This window comes from Thamnophis sirtalis, unplaced genomic scaffold (genome assembly GCF_051295495.1).
Source record: "Thamnophis sirtalis isolate CommonGarterSnake01/CBP01778 unplaced genomic scaffold, rThaSir2_p1.2 scaffold_3, whole genome shotgun sequence".
Lineage (NCBI taxonomy): Eukaryota > Metazoa > Chordata > Lepidosauria > Squamata > Natricidae > Thamnophis > Thamnophis sirtalis.
The window spans coordinates 70,361,089-70,386,610 of NW_028261383.1; the positions used below are offsets into that span (position 1 = coordinate 70,361,089).

The window sequence follows — 25,522 nt, forward strand, 5'->3', positions numbered from 1 at the left end:
AAACATTCAGGATTAACCCAGGAAACAATGGTTGTGCTCTCCTTTACTTTCTCTTGGGCATAGGAAATGGACCTTGCTAACTATGGACTTTGAATTTTAGAAAAAGGAAACAGGCATCAGAAAACACAACTTTAGTTATCCAGTTGCCTTGACACAAACAGGACTGTGCGAAAAATAGACAGCATGAATAGATGTGTTCCATTAACAGTCCTTGAAATGATTTGGCATGTCACTTTCATCTTCTTTCATAGAACAAAGTCTATTTCTCCACGCATGTCGTGATTTCCATGTGGTCCCTAAGATGGCAGAAAAGCATTTTGCTTTCAAAATTGTTGCCCCCTCAACAATCCCTTACCACATTACCAGTTTAGACTGAATTTGGCATTTTTATCCACCTATTGATTCCTTTCAAAGGACCTGATGGTATTAACAGTATTGTTGCAGGATGTAAGCTATTCCAAATGAAACTGTCTTTTGCAATTGTCTGATGGTGATTTTGTCAATGCCGATGATGTTCAAGTGGTGTTACATCCAAGGTTCTTATTATGTATATCATTGCTTTATTTTGCCATAGTTGTTATCATACAGAATTATACCAGCATACTATTGGTAAAAATAACTAAATACATCACTTGCAATGGACAGTTAACATTAGAACTATCTTGAAAAAGACACAACTCACGAAGTCATCTCAGGAAGTTCAGAGTGCCCCAGGAGCAATTGGTACAGTTTTACAGAGGAATTATTTCATTTTGTCATATGTCCTTCTATAACCGTCTGGTTTGGTATTGCAAACAGGATAGATGCAGACTCAAAGGATAGTTAAGACTGCAGAAAGAATAGTTGCAAACAGTCTGCCTTCCATTGAAGACCTGAGTATTGTATGGGTCAGAAAGAGGGTTGAGAAGATATCTGGACTCCACTCTTGCAGAGCCAGCTGAGACACAGGGGAAAGACTTGGCAAACCATCTCTGGGTTGAGTTTCAGGAAGTTGCCTCTGGGGATGTGGACAAGGCTATGCGAGCTGTGAGTACCTCCACTTGTGTACTGGACCCGTGTCCCTCCTGGCTGGTTGCCAACAGCAGTGAGGTGACACGAGGCTGGATCCAAGCGGTTGTTGTTGCATCTCTTCGGGAGGGGCGCTTCCCCACCGAGCTTAAGGCAGCGGTGGTGAGACCCCTTCTGAAGAAACCGTCTTTGGATCCAGCTGTTCTTAACAACTACCGTCCAGTCTCCAACCTTCCCTTTGTGGGGAAGGTTGTTGAGAAAGTGGTTGCCCTCCAGCTTCAGCGTACCTTGGAGGAAGCAAACTATCTTGACCCCTTCCAGTCCGGCTTCAGACCAGGTTACAGCACAGAAACCGCTTTGGTCGCATTGACCGATGATCTCTGGAGAGCTAGGGATGGAGGCTTTGCGTCCATCCTAGTTCTCCTCGACCTCTCAGCGGCTTTCGATACCATCGACCATGGTATCCTTCTGTGACGACTGCGGGAGGTGGGAGTGGGCGGCACTGTTCTGCAGTGGTTCTCCTCCTACCTCTCGGACAGGTCGCAGTCGGTGTTGGTGGGTGGGCAGAGATCGTCCCCGAGGCCCCTAACATATGGGGTGCCACAGGGGTCGGTCTTGTCCCCCCTCCTATTTAACATATACATGAAACCGCTGGGCGAGATCATTCGGAGGCACGGGATAAAGTATCACCAATATGCGGACGATACACAATTGTATCTGTCCGCCCCGTGCCAACTCAATGAAGCGGTGGACGTGATGAACCAGGGTCTGGAAGCTGTTAAAGACTGGATGAGAGCAAACAAACTGGTGCTCAACCCAGACAAGACCGAGTGGCTGTTGTGTTTTCCTCCCAATAATTTGACCACCGTACCATCAATCAGGCTGGGGGGACAAAACTTATACCCCTCAGATAGGGTCCGCAACTTGGGAGTCCTCCTGGATTCACAGCTGAGTTTTGATCACCATCTATCAGCTGTGACCAGGGGGGCATTTGCCCAGGTTCGCCTGGTGCGCCAGTTGCGGCCCTACCTGAATCGGGAGGCTCTCACGACAGTCACTCGAGCCCTTGTGATCTCTAAGCTGGAATACTGCAATGTGCTCTACATGGGGCTGCCCTTGAAGAGCACCCGGAGACTTCAGCTAGTACAGAACGCGGCCGCGCGAGTGATTGTGGGCGCACCTCGGTTCGCCCACATAACACCTATCCTCCGCGAGCTGCGCTGGCTGCCTGTAGATCTCCGGGTGCAATTCAAGGTCTTACTTACCACCCATAAAGCGCTCCATGGTAGTGGATCTGACTATCTGAGAGACCGCCTTCTGCCAATAACCTCCCTGCGTCCCATCAGATCGCATAGAGCGGGCCTCCTCCGTATTCCATCCGCCAGTCAGTGCCGACTGGCGACCACCCAGAGGAGAGCCTTCTCAGTTGCTGCTCCGACGCTATGGAACAATCTCCCCATGGAGATTCGTACCTGACCACAGTCCAGGCCTTCCGTACAGCCCTCAAGACCTGGCTAGCCCGTCAGGCCTGGGGATAAATTTTCTTGCCCCTCCCGAATGCTGAGTGAATGTTGTGTTTTAGTACCTTTTAGTTATTTCACATTTTTTTTCTGTATTTTGTCTTTCACTCCCCTTCCCTTACTATTGTAAGCCGCCCTGAGTCCCCTCAGGGAAAAGGGCGGCCTATAAATGCTAAATAAAATCAAAAAATCAAAATCTGCAGGCCCGATATCCTGGACATAAACTGTTTCAACTCCTCCCCTCTAGGGTGTTGCAGGCCAAAACAACTAGATTACAGAAACAGGTTTTTTCCCTCAGGCCTCTGCTGGACACCTAATTCCCACAGTGTTTTCTAATGCCTATGTTATTTATCTAAGTACTATGGCTGTAGCATTATTATTTAACCATCTTACTATCCTTCTTACCCCCTCCTCCTTATTGGTATGGTTATGATTATGATTATTCTGTTGCTTTTGCACCGGAGACAAATTCCTGGTGTATCTAATAACACTTGGCCAAATAAAATATTCAATTCAATAAATATAATTCTGAAACCGAAAAGACAAAATTAAAAATCCAAGGGTCAGCATACAAAGAACGAAGAAAAAGCGATCCAAAACTGATCGCCAAGAAACACCAATGGATAATAAAAAAATAATTTTAAAAAACCCACAAGAAACTAGATCATTTCAGCTAATGGAAAATGTGCATCCCAAAAGTTAAGATTGAAACGAACCCTAATATTAAACTAATGCTACTTCAAATGGGTCAACAGTATTAGTGATCCAAGGACTCAAGAGGAAAACTTTCTGACTTTTCAATTGTTCCGTTTGAGAGGAAAGGCAGATCTTTGGGTTCATAGTCCAGAACAAAACAGGGCAGGAACAGACTGTACAGCCTCCCTTCTAGAATTCTTTCCAAATCTCCATAGCAACTGCATGACTGGGAGAAGGGTGGGGTGGGGGCTTAAAATAGAAGTGGCCAGTAGCATTAAGAGCAACTGCCTGTCCTGTAGAATATACTGGGGGAATCATTTTTGAACTCGTTTTTTCTTTAGTCAACATCTCCAGCTACATCAAATTTGAGTCCATTCTCTTCAGTTTTCTGCTAATGGACCAGCAGGCAAAGTCCCAATTTCTCTTTGCATAATTCCTTGACAGCATTCTGTTAGACTGGGGAACAAATAAGGAAAAACTGAGCAACTGTTTATCAGTTCAACTGCTTGTTCAAGATCTACAATTCTGCCGAACCCTGGCTTACCATGTTGTGAAAAAGCAGAGGCATCTTACGCACTTATCTAAGAGTAAGTCCCACGATAATGCCTGAATTGGATATAATATGATTTCATTCTCCTTAGTCAACCAACTGTGCTTGAGTAAAATGAAATGTGTGGATCTAATTATCATGACCAAGCCAGGAAGGAAGGGACATAATGGATCATAGCAATAGTGTTTTTGTGGGGAGAGAAAAAAAGAACACAATGCTGCAAGTTCTCAACCCTACTGACTTTTTTGGGTGGAGGGGGAGATATACATTCTCTGAGCATGCAAATACTGTATAGCTGCTGTGCTCAACGTTTATCCCTCTGTGAACCAAGCCAACGGGATTGACTTCAGAGCCAATGTGTACAACTTTGCTTTCCTAAAAAGATGCAACACTAAATAATGTAGCATTTTCAGTAAAATTATCTTTTCAGAATCTATTCTTTCACTGAAACATGCTTATTTTCCCCACAAAAAAGCTTTGTTTTATTTATTTAGCGTATAGCTATACATACACAATGTGTTTTCCCGAAAATATGGCCTACCCTGAAAGTAAGTCCTAGCTTGATTTTTACCCGTGTGGCCAATAAGCCCTACCCCCTAAATAAGCCATAATTAAGACCTCATCTGCTCCAGGGTGCACAGGTAAAAATTAAGCTAGGGTGGGGATGAGGGGTAGAGATGCCCTACTACTTACCTTCGTACAGTTGCAGCCAGGCCTCACACACCCTGACACCTGCCTTGCTGACCCATTTCTTCTGCAGCCGGCAAGGCTTTCCCGAAGGCTTCTGCAGCTGAACACAGAGCTCGGATGTTATCAGTTACAGGGGCCTTCAGAAAAGCCTTGTCAACCACAGAAGAAGTTCCTGAAGGCCTCTGACAGTGAAAAGGAGGCCGGGGGTGTCAAGTGAGGTGAGGCAGTGGATGACGTCCACCCAAAAATAAGACCTGGTACCTTTTCTGATGGCACAAAATATATAAGACCCAGTTTTATTTTTTAAGAAACATGGTTGCTACCGTTTCACCTAGATTAATAAAAGACAATAAAATATCAATTGTTTATATTGAGAAAACATACTTTCATTTCAGGCAACAGCTTTTCTTCTTGCAATGCTAGAAAGGAGCACAGAGCTGCAAGAAAGCAGGACTTCTTTTCTAACCAACTCCAGCAATGAACATTGGAATCATCCACTTTGATCTTTCATGCAAAACACTGATGAATTTTATTGTGGTTTTGAGTGGTGCTGCTATAAGAAGTCTGCAAGCATTTTGCTTTTAAATGCTTGCTTTGATACATCGGTCCCACTAAACATTTGAATGCCATTGCCAATGAGTGAGAATGTTTATATTTTCAGAAGTTAAAAGGGTTTTTAAAGGTCCAGTTAACGGAGCCAATATGCAATTTCTTAAATGCAATGTAACTATGTCTCTCATAAGCACATAGTTAAAGAAGCTTTAGTATTATGAAAAGGTATATTCATTTTTATCTGAGATACCGGAAAGTTCCAATGCACTATAATTATAGTGGAAAAACTATTTTGTATAGGAAGCAATTTCCAGGAGATTCTAAATGACAAAATAAATAATGCTGGTTATGGCCTAAAAGAAAATTGGCTTCCCATTATCTTTCTTTTCTATGTGCTGTATATATTGAAGGACAACTTTTCAATTCTCACAAAGTGATACCTTAAATATGGGCTAGTTCCACATGACTGATGTGCACACCAGAATATACGCGAAGCTATGCCACTGCTTTTCTTAACCGGCTATTCAAGGTAGAAACAATTTTCTTAAAAGTTAAGTTGGAAAGCCCTGTTAGCTTCCAACTCTGCATATTTTCCATCTATGCATAATTTCCTCTATGCAGTAAATACCCTATCATTAATTTATTGGAGAAGAACTGCAGAAGTTGTTCATCCGTGTGATGATCCCATATTTTCTGACCCTCCAATATAAAAATTTCACAAGCAGCAGATTCCTTGTTATAATTTGACTACTAGGTGAAAAAAATGGTATCTTAAGTTTGGAAATCTACATATTACCATTTGAAGGAAGCAAGTGACTCTTTTCTTCTTTCTTGACAACAGCAAGAATAATTAGAAACTGGGTTCCAGATGTTATATCCTAGCATATGTTTTAAACTCCTTCTCATATTGTTATTCCACTGCATGCAATTCCATTTTGCTTTAGAGAAGCCAGACCGGATGGTGATAATTTTATGTGGTGCAAAATCTTATAATCACTTGCTGTTCCTAAAAACCTTACCTTAGTGATTTTGTTTTGTTTGTATTATATTCTGAGGAAAATAGGCTTGCTGGAAAAGTCTGACGGAACCATTCGTAACAAAAAGGCTTGATTGCTATTGTCAATACATCCCGGGCATAATGAAATGAAAAGGGAAAAAAATACTTCCCTCCACTGATTAAATTGATTAACAATTCCATTGAGAGAGTCTGCCAATGAATTGCCTGTCAGACTTAAAGAAGCCACATTGCCAGCAATAGAAAAGAACTGCTTGAGCAAATCCAAGGTAGGATGAGAAAAATAAGCTATTTTGAAGCATCCAAAGGATACAAAGGTCATAGTAATATTTGAACCGCGGGAGAATTCAAGCAATCCTGTTATCAGCGGCAGGTTCCCTTTTGAGAAATAGGCAGATGAGCATCTATCTGTATTTTCTTGGCTGCAACCAGGAGTCATTAAATTTTTTTGTGAAATATTATTCTCCCAAACATACAATTAACTCTGAGTCTTGCAGGCCTATTGCTTTCACTCATTCAGTTGGTTCAGCAGTGGTGGAGTTTCGTTTGTTCTTTGTGATTTCTATGGCCAGAACTATTTCCTTTTTCTATGACGTGCTTTGAGGCCTTGGTTTATTTAAGAATATTTTATGCCATTAAAAAATCTTATGCTGGGCTGCCCAGCATAGGATTCCACCTTTGGAGTGATATAGCTACTAATCTTTTGGGGACTCTCATTGTTCAGCAGCAAAAATTGTGCCACTTTATGACACCAAGACCAATTCTACAATTTTTAATCACCAATTAAGGCTCACAATTGGGAGGGGTGGTGGTGATGCTGCTGCTTAACACCTCAGGCTAAGTCTTGTCTCTACAAGTTCTTTTCAAAGCTATTTGCCCAAATTATTTGGCCACTGCCCTCTGTAATAATAGCTTTGGCATCCCTTCAATCTTCCTACCACCAAGCCAGATTTATTCCTGGAAAACCATTTTCTTAGCTGTTCCTGAATAGCAGGATTCAGGATTATACCATAAATCTGGGGCCATTGCTTAAGGTTCTTAAAAGGCTTGATTTTCTTTTTACTCTGAATTTCAGATTCTAAGATAGTTGCCTATATTTAGTGCCTATATAAAGCACTTACAAGTGATTTATGCGTAATCCAGAAATGAAGTTCTCCTTTCTTGTTTTCTTGTCTCTTTTGAGGTTTTATTTCCCTTTTTTCTAAATATATATCAGGTTTATTTATTTGCATTCATATTTACCTTTTTCTCTAGGTAGGTGTGGTGCAAAACATAATGTATGAGACCTAGCATTTTTATTTTCAAGCTAACCATCTTGTGTTGTCCATTGGCTGACAAAAACCAGTGCAAAACTACCCAGGGAAACTTGTGGTCAGGTAGGAATGTGAAATCTTCATTGGATTTCTTTAGTCATCCAATTAACTGATATATTTATTCAGAACCACCTTTATTTTTTATGTACAGTTTTCTGCTGATTTTTTTCCTATTATTAGATTAGAAAATTTTAAATTAGTGCCAGTCTTCATGCTTTTCTCTCTTGAGTTAATTATTGCTTGTCCTGTTCATTTGTCTATGTAAATTGGTTCAAAGCAATCATTTTTGTATTGAGCCATAAAAGGAGGAATCCAAATATTATTACTGATAAATGTATTATTTATTAGGATCAAGAAAAATGTCACAAAACAGTGTGGGCAGATATTTAAAAAAAGGAACGATGTCATCCTTGTCAGAATATAACTTAAGTGTTAACTTGTCTTAACCTAAGTGCCTGTTGTCTTTCAATAATTTGTGAAATTCTGAGAGGAAGTTTGACTATTATTAGTGTTGTTATTTAAAAAAACTATTTCCTTAATAGCACAGACATTTGCTATGGATGTGATATGCTTCAGATCAAATAACAACTAGATAAACTTCCTTGCAAAGCTGGGACCTGTGATTCAAAAACTCCAGTATCAGTCAGTAATTTCAACTGGCTGAGCAGTTCTTGGAGAGCCAGTCTTCAACTGGCTGAGCAGTTCTTGGAGAGCAGACAAAATCAGAAAGGTTAAAAAGAACTGTTTAATAAAATATGTGTCTTCTGCAATGACACATATTTAAAAATTAGATCCCGCCCTTTGACAAAGAAGACAGCATATTAGAAAGCAGAGACATCACCTTGGTCCGTATAGTCAAAAAGTCTGTATAATCAAAAGCATGGTTTTCCTGGTAGTAATGTAGAACTGATGCTTCCAAATTCTGGTATTGGAGAAGACTTTTAAGAACCCCTTGGTCTGCAAGGAGATCAAATAAGTCAATCCTAAAGGAAATTCTGACTGTTCTTTAGAAGGACAGATCCTGAAGCTGAAGCTTAACTGCTTTGGCTACCTAATGTGCAGGGAGGATGATGGGAAAGATTGAAAGCAAAAAGAGACGAGGACAGCAAAGGTTAGATAATGTCATCAACATAACAAACATGAATTTGCCAAATTCAGAGACAGTGGAGGACGGGGAGGGGATTGGCTGGTATGTTATGGTCCATGGGGCCGTGGAGGGAATGGCATGACTTAGCAACTGAACTTTGACAAAGAAAGCATGTCTAAAGTAAAATTGTAGGAACTGTGCCAGATGCATTGAAAAAAAAAACTATGCTAAACATCCTGTTTCTTCATCTGAATGTCAAACACCTTCCTTGGTTGATAATTGTTTGTGTGATGTGAAAATTGACTTATTTTTTGAATAATTTTCATTTAGTTTTGGGAAAAGGAAATGAAAAAGAAAACTTCCGTTAAAACGTTAAGGAAAGCAGATTTGCCTCTTTATGAAATATTGCAACTACAAACAGTTTTGGGCAGGTGTCTATGGAGATTTTCAGTCATCCAGGTCATGGTTGTCCCAAAGGTGCTTTTTTTCAAGAGGCAACTGGACTTTCTGGTTTTTCTTTGAAGATGTTTGTCTTCTCATTCAAGAGCTTCTTCAGTTCTGCTGGTAGCTATAGAAAAATACACCTGCTGGGGAATACACACACACAAGTTACAGCAAAAGCAGAAATGTTGGCTACACTTGGAAGCTCTTGTGTTCTTATGTGATTTGTCTGATGTTTGTCTAGCACTTCTTTGTAATATTGTCATTTGTATTTACTTTCTTAATTTGATTTATGTTATATGATTTATACTGTTATGATCGGGACTTCTTTTGTAAATGCTTGTATAAATCGAGGCAAAAGCTGACATACAGTAGAAATAAGGCAAAGACTGAACTTCTGGAGATGGCCTCGACACAATCAATGTCTTTTCTTGAAAGTCCCCCACCCCCCCAAAAAAACTTAGTGTACCTTACGACTCCTTCCGTTGAGAAGCGCTACTCTTATTCCGAGTCTAAGAAAGACCCTCCCTTAAACTCATTTACACAGAAGAAATGCGACGCATGCTCACTCGCGCCTCTAGAGCCTTAGAAGAGGCACCCACCTAGCCCCTCAGCTCTCGGGGACAGGAGGAGGCGGGGCGTCGATGGCGGGGATGAACCCGAGAAGGGGGCGTGGCTGGCTCAGGGAGCGCCGCCCACCCAGACCCGGGGAAACTCGATTCAAGCAGGGAAGAATGGTTGAAGAAGAGAAGCGCGAGCTGAGCGGCGAGGGGGCGGCGGCGGGAGCGCCCAAGGATGGATCCGCCTGAGGTGTGGGATCCTTATAGCCGGCCGGCCCGCCGAACCCAGTGGCTGGTGAGCGCCTTGGCTTACCACTACGGGCTGGACCGGGGGGTAGAGAACGAGATCATCGTGCTGGCCACAGGCTTGGATCAGTACCTGCAGGAGATCTTCCACCACTTGGATTGCGAAGGCGAAGGGAAGATCCCCGGCGAGGATTTCCAGACCCTCTGCCTGGTGTTGGGGCTGCAAGACGACGAGGAGGAGGCGGCCGCCGACCCGGAGGAATGCGCTGGCCTCTGCGAGAACCTCTCGGCCGAGCTGACTTTCCGACAGTTCCATGCCAAGCTGTGCGGCTACTTCAGCACTAAGGCCGGCTGCAAGCTGCCGGACCAGGGCGTCCCGGGGGTGAACAGACTACCTCTGGGCAAGGAGAGCGAACACATCGAGACCCAGATTCGCCTCCGCAGCCCGCTCCGCCGCCGCCGGGAGCAAGCTGCGGCGGGACGCAGGGCGGCGGGCAGAGGCTGCCCGCGGAGCAGCGGCGCTCGCTCGTGCTCCTCCTCGCCGCCCGGGTCGTGCTCCCGGGAATGCTATGAAGAGATCGTGGCGCTGGAGCAAGCGGAGGATCGCATCGTCAAGCTGGAGGACGAGAATGCCAGCCTGCGCGAACTGGTGGAGGACATGAGGGCGGCTTTGCAGAGCAGCGATGCCCGGTGCTTGGCGCTCCAGGTGAGTGGGTGGGGAAGTCCTGCTGCGCCGCGGAGCCCGAAGGGATCGGAAAGAGTGCGCATTGGAGCTTTTGAGCCTCCCTTGCCCGCACTCCGGTTACCCTGCCTGGGTGGGCGTGAAAGTCCCAAGCTGAGCCCCAACCACGCCCGAGTGTTCTTAATTAAACGCTTTTCAGACGAGATGGCAGCGGGGTGTGAAAAATACTGAGTGACATTAGATGCTCACCCAAAAGGTGCCACCCAGTCTGCTCTGAGAAAGGGCACCTAAAGACAGGAGGAAGGGAAAGTGTACTGGAGAATGTCCTAAAAGCCTTCCTGTGGCCTATCTATCCTTAGGGGATAGTAGGGTGGCTGCCTTAGGTGGCACATTTTGGATGTGCCGAACTTACAGCAAAGTAGTAAGTTACCTTATTAGTTAGCAACCTCCTCTGCAGCCAGCGATGGGAAAGATGCTGAAGCCAATTGAAATGTTTAGAAGGGAGGGAAACCCGCACTGGCATTTCTATGTCCTTTCAGGACAATTTAAAAGAGAATGGGCAGTGGTGGGATTCAAACATTTTACTACTGGTTCTGTGGGTGTGGCTTGGTGGTCATTGCAGGGGAAGGTTACTGCAAAAATCCCCATTTCCTCTTGATCAGCTGGGACTTGGGAGGCAGAGAATAGATGGGGGCGGGGCCAGTCAGAGGTGGTATTTACTGGTTCTCTGAACTACTCAGAATTTCCGCTGCCGGTTCTCCAGAACTGGTTAGAACCTGCTGGATACCACTTCTGGAATGGGGTAATGCTAGGAGGCTCCAGGCTCTCCCAAGTGACACTCCTCTGCCAAACAAGTGGAGAAATGCACTGTGGGAAGATCCGTTGTGTATAAAGCTTTGACTTTGGTGGGTTTTTCTGAACTGCCAAAGCCAACCCTTACCATTATTACAAACTAGGGAGTGAGTTTTATTGCCATGATGGGCTGTTAAAAATGAAGGGGAAAGAGTAAATTGTGACAAAGAAGCAGCACTGTTTTTTTTCTGACAAGTCATATGGAGAATGCAGTTCCTCTATTGAGCTTTATAGGAGGGTCTTCTTTGGTATGTTCTGAGTAATGTGTATCCTATTTGATTAAGAAAATAGCAAGTTCAAGAGTCCCGATGTCTTTCCATCCTTAAGTGTTAGCAACTGTTTTTGTAACAGGAATCCTTCTAAAAAGTTTGTGACTTTTTAATTTCCATTCAAACCTGGTTCTGTTTATATTGTGTTGAATTGAAAAGGCTCTTCAACAAAGTTTGCCTGAAGTTACTGACAGTTATTGGCTTTGGGGATGATGCACAAATACTTTGTTTAGCTTTTGTCTTCTCTGAAGTCTTGCTGGTCAGTGGTAAAAGGACAACATAGTACATGAACACTGTGGGTCTTCATATACGGTATAAATCAGTGGTTCTCAACCTTCCCAATACCGCGACCCATTAATACAGTTCCTCATGTTGTGGTGACCCCCAACCATAAAATTGGTGTCTCGGTTCCTAAAATCATCAAAACTATGTGTTTTCCGATGGTCTTAGGTGACCCCTGTGAAAGGGTCATTCAATCCCCAAAGGGGTCCTGACCAACAGGTTGAGAACCACTGGTATAGATGAACATTGTGTGGACAGCTCTCTACTAGAAATTCAGAGAGGCATGTTTCAGATGAAACGGTTCATTTGGGTCTACCTGCAAAAATCTGTGTAGAATAATCTCAATTGCCTCTTGTTGTGTTTGCAAGTTTTGCAACAAAGTAATGAACCTGTCCAGTCAAAGATAAGCACTTTTGAAGTTTCATTGTGAAGCAGTCTTTCATGGATTTTCTGACTTTGATATATTTGTGAATAAGTATAGTTTTGGTTCCATTGGAAAATTCACTGACTTCAATGTGCAAATCCTACCTATGACTGGATTGAAGGAAAACCCAAATAAAGTATGCAGGGCAAAGATGAAGAAAGAATATGCATTTTCCTATTGAAACAGAATACATTATGTAAATTCAGTAATATTAATATTTGAAGACTTGTATTGATTTTCATTATGGTTCACCTTTGCAATAACAAGGATATTGACACTTTTTCATATAAAAAGGTTGAGTCCCCAGAACATAGCTCACAGTGATAAACAATTCCATGGTTTTAGTAAAACTTCAATCCAATGCAGAATTAAACACACTGACTTTAGTGGGTTTAACAATTCAATGCCATTTACATGCCCATTAAAATTTAATTGCTGGTAAGGTCAGTAGTCTTTGCTCACCAAAAGGTGAGTACATAAGCTGAAATCTGTTTGAAGCAGTTATCAAATGCAGATTTATTTCACAAAAGTCTACAGAATTCAGTAGATTAGTTTGAAGCATTTTTATAAGCTTATATTTTGCCTTTTAGAATAACTCTGCGACTTAGTAAATAAATAAAAACATTTTTTCCAATAAACCACTTTATCTACTTCTAATTTTAAATTGTTCTTTACATTCATCTGGAGATGGATATATTCCTACCAAGAGCAAAAAACCTACAATATATGCAAATATATTTTTTCACAATTTTTGATGGAACTTTAATGTACCTCTTGTCTTTTCCTGTGGCTCTCCTATTCATTAGGTCTCTACTACTTGTAGCAACATGACTCCTTTACTTCATGCCTCCCCCCATCTCTTCTTCTTTAGACTATTCCTAGAATGTCTCACGGGCCATCCAAGAGTACCCAAATAATACACCTACCATGTTTTTGTTATAGGATCCCCCTGCCAGGCAAAACAGGAAACTAGCTTTTATTACATCCTGTCAATGTTGTAATACTGGCCAGATCTTGCTGCTGTACAGCACACAGGGAACTAACTTTAAATGAGCGATTGAATCCAAAAATCCCCCATGAGTTTTAACATTTCAAGAAATAAGGAACTGTTAGGAGAACAGCTGTATATACATAGCAAACCCATCAACAACCCAAATGTTAGCTAATAAATAATTTTCATTATTGGCTTGTTTTTGTAAAGCACTACATTACTTTCCTTGTGTAACACTTTATTTTATTTTAGTATGCTGTTTCAGCGTGAATCTAGATTTAGCAACAGTTTTGATACATAAATAAATGAATAAGTCCAACTATAGCATAATGCTTTGGCTGAATTATATACGGTACTCTATTTTGAAGTCACAATTTCATCTCATTTGTTTGCCTTATTGGTAACTGTTGATAGCTCTTGGTAACCAGAACAAATTTCTGCTCCTCTTTTCATCCATCACCACTGATGACCCACTATCCTAAGAGTCAAATTTCTTTTTTCAGCTTCCTTCCTGTCAAGGAGAATTTTAACCATGTACTCCTTCCTCCTCTCTGAATGTATTGCAGTGAATGCAATGGTATGGAAGGGAACTGGATTATATCTGCTTTTTTGCTTTACTCTACTATTTGTGGGAACACATGCATATATTTCACCTAAGTAGGCATAGGCAACCTCTGCATGGTTCGTATGCCTGCACAGGTCATATTTTTATTACATTATACGTTGCCCAGAGTTGTTGTATTAGTGAAATGGGCAGTATTGAAATCCAATAAATAAACAATATAGGTTACTCACATTTACTTACAGTGTAGGCAGTATATGAAAAAACAAAACTCAGAGCATGGGTACAGAACACATGTCTATATATTCCCTTTCACAAATTAAACTCTGCACTTGGGAACAAAGACAATGAGAGCAATCCTTTCCTTCCTCTGCTCCCTAACCATAATACAGTAAGGCGTCCTTTGTTCTCCCTCCCCCAAAAGAGCCATTGACCATTAACTCTTGGATACCCATCTACTATCTTCACTTGCTTCCAGTTCTATACAGTTTTGGAGTGCTTTTGGGATGTGTTGCTCTGTATACCCTTTATGAAATAAAATGCTGAATTTGAATTATAGTGATGTTGGATTGAGTACTGTGTTTTTCATGGTTTATTGATGCCTTCATCATCCCTTACTGAAAGCACAATAAGACACACGTTTTCTAAATGTATTACTTTAATGAAGACAATATTGGCATAATCAAGATTTTGTTTGCATACCATGCACTCTTAACTATGTGTTCTACTTGTTGATACTTTGATAACTTCTAGAGCAGTCTTCTCTGGCTTGGTGATCTTCAGATGCATTAGATTTCAGTTCCTATACAGTTTTGGAGTGCTTTTGGGATGTGTTGCTCTGTATACCCAATTCACAGCCAGCAAGGGTTTAAGGGTTTATTAAACTTGTATGCTGCTCTATTCCCAGAGGGACTCAGCAATATGGTACACTTCAAGTACATCACAAAATTAGGCAGAATTAGAATAAAAAGTACTTAATGTTTCATGGTGTCCTATTTTACCAAGAAATTAAGAGTTACTTAAGACTACAGTTTGTCTTATAAGCTTTCATACTTATATTGGCATATATTTTATGATGCAATTTTATGCATCTTGCCTCAAAACCAAATGCACCTTTCTAAGAGGTAACTGGGTTCATTTTTACAGTTTTAATACATGTTGATGTCTCTCATCCTTGTTTGTTTAATCTGGAACATGCCCCTAAATTTTCATTGAGAAACAGAGTTGTGTAATCTAGGTAACCAAAATTGTGGTAAACTCTATTTAAGAATATTCACACAAGAATTCCTGTGTGAAATAATGCAAATAGGAGTCATTATGAATGCTTGTGTGTTTGCTTTAAATTTAGCCATTGGATTATGATCATTCTTCAGCTTGTCTTCTTATTGAAGACAAATGTATTAATTGCATTGAGAAGAAATCTGTTTGTTTAAAACCTTGACTGCTCCTAATTAATATTTTCCATTTTGCTCCTGATGATTGTAGGTGGGATTGTGGAAGAGCCACGCACAGCATAAGAAAAATGGGACTTGCTTTATAGGCAGCCGGAGACAACAGGTTAACAATCGATTTCAGACTTCCAAGTGCCTTCAGAGTGTTCTAAAAGAAGTTGAATTGATCCGAACTTCTAGAGATGGACAAATCGAAGAAGCAATTAAGTTTAACCAAGAACTGGAGAAAGAACTAAGGAATTCTCACGAAGCCCTCATAGCCCTGGAAGATTGCAACCACAGCTTAAAAAGAGAGCAGGCAGAAATGAGGAAGAAAGTTGAAGAAGCAAGATGTGTTATCGTTAACAGCCTTGGAAAAGTAAAGGAGCTAGAAACTAAAGCTCATAAAGTGTCCCAACTGCAGATCTATATCCAGCAGCTAGAATCTCAGCTACAGTATTATAGGTAAGGCTGAAAGTTTAAAAGTAAATAAATGTAAGAGACTGGATGCAAATGTGGTTTTGGAACCCTTGCTGAAAAGTGGGCAGAGAATTAGCTGTTACAGTACTTAGTTATTTTCTTAGTAGGGACTCACTGCAAAGCTTTACTTATCTTCTTTCTAGTCAATGCAGCAGCAAACATGATTTCCTAGTAACAGTGGAGACCACCAAAGGAAATCCCCAAAAGCCATTGACAAAAATCAGCAGATGTCAACAATCTAATTTAGCAGGCATTATTAATGGTATTGTGGCAGTGGATGTTTAGAAAGGGTAACTTGTAATCTAATGGGAGAGGCCTTTGGGGGGAAAAAACCACACAGCTGGTAAGCATTAAGGGCCTTGGTTATCCACAATGCAATTTGATTATTCTGAGCTTAAAATTAATATTTGTTCAACACTATACTTTGAGATTTCTCTTGCTTTGGTACAGCATAACTTTTCTTTAAACCATTCAAGAAATATTCCAAGTAATATGTCAATTACTTTGTCCAAGATACAGTGGTTGTTAAGCTATTTAAGGTTTGCAAGCAAATGCTTTGTAAAATGATTTTCAAAAATGAACAACATGCAGTTGAGTCGTGGTGGCGCAGTGGTTAGAGTGCAGTACTGAAGGCTACTTCTGCTGACTACCGGCTGCTTGCTGCCTGCAATTTGGCAGTTCGGATCTAACTAGGCTCAAGGTTGACTCAGCCTTCCATCCTTCCAAGGTTGGTAAAATGAGGACCCAGATTATTGGGGGCAATGGGTTGATGCTGTAAACTGCTTAGAGATGGCTGTAAAGAGGGCTGTAAAGCACTATGATGTGGTATGAAGTGCTATTCATAGCATTGTCCGTTTTGCTATCTGCTACTTACACAGTAATAATTATTAGGGCTTCATATATGTTCAACTTTATGACATAAATCAATCATCTGATTTGATATGTAGATGTGAGTAATGATTTCTCCATCCATAGCCAAGGCAAAAAGAAAAAAAACCCTCAAAAGTGATACTGAGAAATAGGGTCATAATACTACAATGATGGCATATTATATTAGCATTTCTGCTGTGCCTGCTGCCCCTGGTAAAGAATGATAATGTAAAAGCCTGCAACAGGGGCAAGAAGAGGTCGTACTGAAGAAGACAATGATGTGATGTTGTAATGCAAGCCTTGCCTTTTCTCTAAGTGCAGCACAACATGTCATGCCCACTAAAAGGGGCAGAACTTCCAGTGCAACACCACAATGCTGCTTTTGTCTTTTTCACGAAAGCAGCAAGATCCTGTGGACAGTGCTAACCAAAAGCTGCTTCCACACTTATAATTGAGAAGTAAACGCATCTCTATAGCAGCATTTCTCAATCTTGGCAGCCTTAAGATGCCAGCTGGAAAATTCTGGGAGTTGAGGTCTATATATCTTAAAGTTGCCAAGTTTGAGAAAAGCTATTCTATAGAATATAACACATGTTGGGTTAAAACAGGTTACTAAAATTGGGCTGTAAAATATAACAATCAGTAGTCATTATTCTTCCATTTGTAGCAATTGCAACACCAGTTAGTCTTACATACTGCTTTATAGCGCTATACAGCCCTCTCTAAGCAGTTTACAGAGTCAGCATATTGCCCCCAACAATCTGGGTCCTCATTTTATCCATCTTAGAAGGGTGGAAGGCTGAGTCAACCTTGAGCCTGGTGAGATTCAAACTGCTAAATTGCAGGCAACTGGCAGGCAGCAGAAGTAGCCTACAGTACTGCATTCTAACCACTGTGCCACCACAGCTCTTATGATCCGCAGCTCTTTATGATCTTACATTTGTAATGAATAGATCTATTCATGTATTTTTGTTGTTTCCTTTGGGTGAAATCCATTGCAATAGTCATTATGGATTTCATGGACATCACTATGTGAATATACAACCAATATGCTATGTTTGAAAGAGATATTTCATTATTTATTCATTTTCTATCCATTTATGTGTTCTAGCTATGACTAGAACACATAAATGTTCTAAACTACATTTAATGATGCATGTCTTTCTTTCATTATTGTTGGCTTTGGATTCTAGCCCCTCAGTTTACCTTAAAGCAACAGTGATGGTTACAATTCCATGCCACATAATCACTCAATAAAGTTTTATGTAGAATATTAGAAACCAAAGCCAGGAGTATGATTAAGCAATCAAATTGTTGCCTTTTTTAATGATGAATCTAATAAAGAATTCACTTCCAGTTTTTTTCTAACCATGAGAACAATACTTACATTAAGTTGTAAAGAATATATTAGAACAACATATAACAATATTCTAAGTAAGCACCAATATTGAAATTTCATTGTCCTCTTCTACTGAAGGCTGAAGAATTATTGCTGTAATAGGCTATAATCTATGGCAGGAGTCCCCAACCTGTGGCCCGTGGACCAGCACTGGGCCGCAACAAGCCAGAAACTGGGCCGCACAAACAAGCAAAGGCCCATCTGTGGGATGTAGGAAGTACATGAAACCATGCCACCTCTGGTCCATGGAAAAACCTCTCTCCCCAGAACCGGTCCCTGGTGCCCAAAAGGTTGGAGGCCGTTGATCTATGGAAACTAATTGAAATACCATTGACTTGTTATATGAATATTCTGTTTTATTTTTTCCATCTTATGGTAGTGCTCAAAAGTAACTATAAATACTTTTGGTACCTTAAAATAGCCATTTCCTTTGTTAATCTATTAGTTCCTTTCCATTCATTTTATAGAGTTAAAGAATGAGTTATTTACATTGTCAAGGTATTGTTGTCTGAAGTTGTAGAATAGTTTAAAAATAGTAAGTCATGGTCATTTTCATTGCTATTGTAAATGTGTGGGTTTTTAAAAAAAATATTTTGTGAAATACAGATTTTTTTTATTAAAAAAACCCTAAATGTTCTTTTTTCCCTGCCATGCATTGATGCTTTTGTGATTGACGTGTTGGTGCTCCTAACTTACATCATTGATGGATTCCTTTGCTGTTACTAGAACGTGATTCATATTATAATTTCACGTGGGAATTAAGAACTGCCTTTACATCATGAGAAAGGGAGGATTTATAAGCAAATATATAGCACTCTTGGTATTTAGGAATCAGGTTTAGTCTTGGATTCTTGCCTATTAGTGTTCTTTTCCAAATTTTAATTGTGCATGAAGTTCATCCTTTTGGGAAGGGAGATGGACTAATTTGATAAATAAATATGGACCCAGGCTTGCCCAGGAAGAACTTTTCAGAATAACACCAAGGTGAAAATCCACAGCTAAGGAGTAACATGTATAAAGCATATGATTAAAAGCAATCCCTTGGAACGAAACATCACTGTGTGTCCAGACAGTGGAAGGCATTTGAATGGACTGAAGTGTAAAATGCAGAATATGGATCCAGTAATTTATTTGTTTGTAACTATCCTGTAAGGCAGGGTTGTCCAAACCTGGGAACTTTAAGACTTGTGGACTTCAACTCCCAGAATTCCCCAGTTGAAGTCCACAAGTCTTAAAGTTCCCAAGTTTGGACAACCCTGCTGTAAGGCAACTATAAATGCTTTTTAAGTAGAAAAGGAAAATAAATTTGTTGATGTAAATCAGATGCAAAGTCTTTAATTTAATAAAAGTAAGAAGAAGGTGGCGGGGGGGGGGTGTTCCTTCATAAAATGTAGGACTGTGGAAGAAAGTTACAGGAAATAGAAAATGTTTCTCCCTCTATATTGTATTTCTTTGTTTATTTTATTTCTAATCTGTCCAGAAGTCAAAATTAGTCTAGAGAAAGTGGGCCCACATATTTATTTACATTTTTTCTCATTGTGGAAATATTCTTCCCGCTCTGCTCTGAAGTAATTTCAACTTTCAATATTGGAGGAAGAGGAGAGAGAAAACAGGATATATGAATAGCTTCACTTCCTATCTTTTGTGCTGCTTTAGTGTGATCCAGTTTGTTCAAGAGAAGCATTCAAGTTACTCTTATGTTCTTTGTTTAAGTATTTATTTCTGATGCAAAGATTATAATTTCAGATATCACAAATGAAGCAGAGCAGGACATTCAAATAGACCTAAACTCATTTCCCAAAGTTCTAACTCTTAACAATAGCCCAACCTGCTGTAGATCCTTGTGTGAGAGGTTCATTTGTAACTGAAGATTTGTGTACCTTTTTTTGTTCAAATTGTTGTGAGGTAATCTTTTGTTCTTTAATTTGTCCATAGAGCTTAAATCTGCCTAAGCATTACAGGGATGAGATGAAAGGAAATCCAGGAATTGTTTCATTCATCTGCTAGGTCTACATTGGATGGAATGTTAGAGAATAAAGATAAGAGAAGATATTCAGGTGATTTCAATAGCATCTTTGGGTGCAATTAATTTTGAGTAGTCATTAGGAATTACAATCAATAATGTTAGTATTCTGATTTTGTAATGTGGGATTTAGAGCAAGTTGTTATATTTCTATTGTTGCTGTGGAGATTTTTTATTCTATAATTTTGCTCTTGAGATTTTTTCCTAGTACTTCAGAAGTTGTGTCTTATCAGCAGTTATAATAGGATTAAAATAATACCAATTAGGTATTGGTATTGACCTATTAGGAAATTGGCTTGATTAGCTTAATAGTAGCCCCAGGATTGAATATTATTTCATGACATACTTATTCAGGGTGCAAATCAATTTAAAGAATGGGATTGTCCCTGAGGATCTCAGCTTGGCGAGGTGTACCCTTCAAAGCTGGTTTCATATAGCCTGGTAAAAACCTTCAAGGAAATGGGTGAGAATTCAGAACTATCAACATTATAAACTGGTTATCTCCAGTGGTTTGCAGGCTTCTTTCCTGTCAGTTTATTTTTTTTGGTAATAAAATCATCCCAAGTATACCTGATTACCCACTTAGGACCCACCCACCATAATACGCCAGTAGCATTCATTGGCATCAATGTGGCCTGGACCTAAGACATGTACATAATTAGTTTTTGTTGTTGAATCTTTGTCAGTTGTCCTGCCAACTTCACATGCTCCTGGATTTTAAAGTATAAAAGAAGACCACCCCCACAAGAAAGTAATATTACCACTTCTATAACCCTGCAAAGAAAATTATATTCACCCAGATAAATGAATGCTCTCTCCTCTTCAGAAAGATCTCTTCTGAATGTCTTAAGATGCAGTAACAATGGCAAAAGTACTTCCTTAGAAGCAGATTTTATACTAGTCACAGCAATAATTATCAACTCTCCAGAAGCTAAGTTCCATATTAAATAATATCAGAAGCTGCAGAGGCTCATTATGATTAGATAAGTTGCTTCACTGCAGACAAGATATAGTATATAGTTGCCACATTTGCAGGTGTTTACTGCTTATTGTAGAAGAGATACATATTGAAGTATTAGGAATCAAATGTTTATCAGGCACAGGTTTAAATCCTGGGACAACTTCTTCTGTGCTTTTAATTAAGGGACTTGGGGCTGGGTTTTTTTTCCACACTGTTGAAAACCAGAAACATCTCTTCCACATTTACAAAATGCTTCTATGTGGTCTAAGAATCAATGGCTTCTGTCTTGGCAGCTTCAACCTTAACATTTAAATAACGAGGCCCTAAGCCTATAAGATTTTCAGGTTAATATCAGTAGTTAAAATTACGGCTGATGAACAGCTGGCAAACTGTACTTTAAACCAGATGGCAACCTAGCTGCAGTATTCTGCATAAATTGCAATCTCTAGGCAATTTTCAAGAGTATGCTGTGGTAATTAAATAGGGAATGTAACAGGTTATGGATAACTGCAGCCAAATCCCACCAAATCAGAAGTGGTATTCTAGTCATAATGTACCTATGCACTTCCAAAAAATATACTCAGTCTATTATCAAATTTCAACTGTCTTCAAGGGTGTCAAGTGGGCTGATTAGTTGTAAGTAGTGACAGAGCCAGAAGCTGGCTAGAGGCATTATTACTATCAGTATCCCATTGGCTCCCTCCTTTGCTCAATATCTACAAGGAATTACTAAAACAGATCACAGTGATCTCAACTCCAGCTTCTGGCATAAGTCATTCATCAAAATGACCGAAACAGTTTAAGTGATATCACCAGTTATTTAAATGAATGGACATTCTTAAAAAGAGCATAATGTACTAGATAGAGTCTAGACTGACTATTGTGTTTTCATCTTGCAGGGATTATTTCACTCTAATATGTTTAATGTAAGGATTGCTTGAAGTAAACAAAGTAAAAGCTTTTGCACAATGCCTTTCAGTTTTAAATTTATGAAAATTATGATTAGTAGCCTGTTATCTTTTTGGAAGAAAGACTACCAAACGTCTTGCTATACTCCTTTTTTATCCTTTGTTTCTTTTTTTCACCACATATTGTGGGATGACATATTGCTTAACATTCAGTGAATTGGGGCAATTCCATGGAAACACAATATAGTTTCACCCACAATTCTCAGTGTCCATTGAAGCAGACCTACATTTGCACAGTCTGAGAGATTCCAGGAGCCTGTGTGGGAGCTGTTTGTCGTTGCATATTGTAATTGTCACTTAGCAACCAGCATTGTGATGCACAATATATGTAGGCCGAGATACCAAGATCTGTGAGCTGTGGAGTGGAAAGTGGGGGGGGGGGGAATAAAATCCCCCACAATCCCAAAACCAAAGTATGGGTGGTAGATTTTTTTTACCCTAACAAAGATTCGCCAAGAACTTTGTTAATGTTACATTTATATAATTGTAATAATACCATATATTGTTGGTTGCATACCAGTTGTATAATCTCTTGGAAATGGAAGTCATTTTTTCTTTTAAATTTATGGAGGGTTTTTTTTTGGTTTAATTTAGTATTTAGGCAATTTAAAGCTGATTTTGAAATTCCACCCTACATTCTAACATTTTGAAAGACCAGCTACATTTTTCAATTTCATGTGTGACTTGCCAGGTATTTTGGCAAAAGGTCTTTTTTCCCCCCTTTGCATTTGAAGTATTTTTTTCCTCTCCAATATAAAAACTGGTAGTAAAAGTATTGTGTATTTTGGATTTTAACATTCTTTACTAAGCAGTATTTAGTAGCTCTATCTCATGTTACCAGGTGCTAATAATACAATTCTAAATGCTAAAAGATTTAGTCCTAGAATATAATTCTGATATGTTCAGTGTAAAAAAAAAGTCTCCATATTAAAAAGTGTGAGGAGTAGAAGTTAAACAGTAACACAAACATAATGCATTTTTCAGCCTTGGGATATTTTCATGTGTCTGGCTTTGTGCTCTATGCAAGGAGCAAAAATATGTCAACATTCGCATGTCAACATTCTGCAAATGAGGGGGCAACTCAACTGCAGCACTGTAACCCATGTGATCAATTTGGCATTTCTGTCAAGAATGGACAGGCTATCTCCTTGGTAATTAAATATACCAAGCATGAAATCTATTCAGTTCTCCAAAGTGATTGATCGTCAGCATTTGCTGCAAAGTGCTGCAAATACAAAGTGCTTAATAGAATATAATAAAGCCTGTATATCTCCTCTGACATTTATAGAATTCATTGGAGATTTTCAGTAATCATACATGAATATTGACATTCACTAAAATTTGATGAATGCATATTTAATGATCCAGTGCATCAGATGCTGAGAAAAACTAATGAGCTCCTGTTTCAATGTGCCACATATGTGAGTTTCCCAGATGTCTCCTTTAGGGATAAAGGGCTGGTCTTTTTGCTGAATGCTGGAGAACGATTCCTAGGATCATGTTTTATGATTGTTCTCTATAAAACACTATATCATTTTGCATAGAATAACAATATTTCTACTAAGAGTTGTCTCTTTAAAACTGTCATGGAAATGAAGTGTCGGTAAGCACTACATCGTAATTCCTTGAAAAGCTGTGAACCACATCTGCCGTTCAGCCACAAACTGGCACGACTATTAATGTTGAATAATGGAGATAGATACCTTAGAGTGATGGATACCACTGGAAAAGCTTCACTACACATGCATGCACATAGACAGAGATTAAGTGTCAGTGCCAAGTGTTTTATCTTGACAAAAACCTGTTTTCATAATGCAATGTTTTGGGGAAATTCTTGAAGTATACATAATGCTGAGAATCTGGCATATAGGGATGGATATCGGCTTGGTTTTTATTCTCTTTATGATGATGCCCAATGTCATTCTAATTGCTGTTGTTCACCCAACAACAGCAACAACAAAAACAACACAAGAAAGAGCAAATGAAGAATAGGCATGGCAAGACAACATTCTGCATGGCCAGTACATTTAAAAAAAAGCAGCAGGTAAAGCAGATAACAACCAGATATGGAAATGGCTAAGAACAGGAAATTTGAAGGAGAATGAAACATAGACTGCATAAGACCACATCTTAAGAACAAACACATACAAAATCAGAATTGAGAAGGCAGCAAAAGATAGCAAGTGAAACAATGGACAACCTAGTTAACTGCTACAAGAAGATTGCACAGACTGACTTCAAACAATGGCATGGAAAACTAGCAACAATGGCGTATTGACATATCTGCAAGAAATACCTTTTGACTACTAGCAAGAACTGGTGAAATCACAAACTAAAAAAAGTAATAGAAAATGAAGAAATTAAAGTGCTCTGGGACTTTAGAATTCAAACAGACAAGCATCTGCCACATAATATCCCAGACTTAACACAAATAAAAGTCTGGAGAGTGGGCATGGCAATACCTGAAGAGAAGAGAAAAGAAGGAACTGAAGAAAGTCACAAAATACACAGATCTGTATATAGAAATAGAACAACTGTGGTAAAAGAAAGCAATGATAGTACCAATAGTAATAGATGCAACTTTAAAACATTTAGAACACTACTTGAATACCATTGGCATTGACAAAATCATCATCAGTCAATTGTAAAAGGAAGCTTTACTCTGAATAGCTTACATCCTATGATGATTCCTTTAACACCACCAAACAACATTTACCTATCTCCTGTCCTTAGGAAGGATTCTTTATCTTTGGCCAATCTAGCAAAAGTACCTGTAATTCTACATGGCTATTGCTCATCCAGCTATCTCAAATGCTAACCCTGATTGAATAAGCCAACCTTTTATACCTTCTCTGAGTTTTTATCAATCTTATTTTTCACCCTCTTCAACGAGAGACCCAGAATTAGGGTTTTGTTTTTGTTTTTTTTTAAGCTAAAAAGCTTTCAGACATTTACAGATTCCTTTTGTATATCCAATAAGTAAAGTTTGTTTGGGGTTGTTTTTTTTTTGTATGTCACTTCTGCTTCAGTCCTTCAAGATCTTAAATTAGCTCTTTTGTATATTCAGTATCTAAATCAGTTTCCTGGTTCAAATTTGTACATCTCCTTTAGGGAATAAATCATCCATCAGTTCCATTTGTGTGTCCATATCTTTCTCTATACCCTTCTCAGTTTCATTTGTCTATCCATATTTTCCTCTATATCCTTCTTGTTGCTGAGCACATTTAAAATAATTTCAAAATTATCCATTGCAACTTGTTCGGTAACTCATTATGACAAGCTCTTAAATTATTTAGGTTCTTAAGCTTTTAATTATTTATTATTTTTTATCTTTGTTGAAGTAAAATACACTTGTCCCAAAGGTGCTTTTTCAAGAGGCAATTGGACTTTCTACTTTTTATTTGAAGACGTTTCACTTCTCATCCAAGAGGCTTCTTACATGGCAGGGAGACACCTTGATCATGAAGGAGGTTTTCCCAGGGTGAGGCTCATCCATAGCACTTCGGGTGTGCTGACCCCTGCGATTTCCCCAAATGCGGGAAACTCGACTGCATAATTTGTGGTAATGGGGGACTGCGTTCACGCTTTCCCCTGCACTAAAAAAATTGAGAGCCAAGGTGGCGCAGTGGTTAGAGTGTAGAACTGCAGGCT

General features: G+C 39.5%; 1 protein-coding gene and 1 non-coding gene across 2 annotated transcripts in view; both read left to right on the top strand.

Annotated features, from left to right (window-relative positions):
- Nucleotides 1-9,641: 9,641 nt before the first annotated feature.
- EFCC1 (EF-hand and coiled-coil domain containing 1) overlaps nt 9,642-25,522 on the top strand; it is a 72,702-nt gene continuing 56,821 nt past the window's right edge. The window contains exons 1-2 of the mRNA XM_014074004.2: nt 9,642-10,384; nt 15,226-15,635. Of these exons, the coding sequence (XP_013929479.2) occupies nt 9,668-10,384; nt 15,226-15,635 (1,127 nt within the window). The 5' untranslated portion in view covers nt 9,642-9,667. The remainder of the gene's footprint in view (nt 10,385-15,225; nt 15,636-25,522) is intronic.
- Nucleotides 25,303-25,465, top strand: LOC148047996 (U1 spliceosomal RNA). Its single transcript, XR_015696206.1, has one exon. It is a non-coding gene; the product is annotated as a U1 spliceosomal RNA (small nuclear RNA).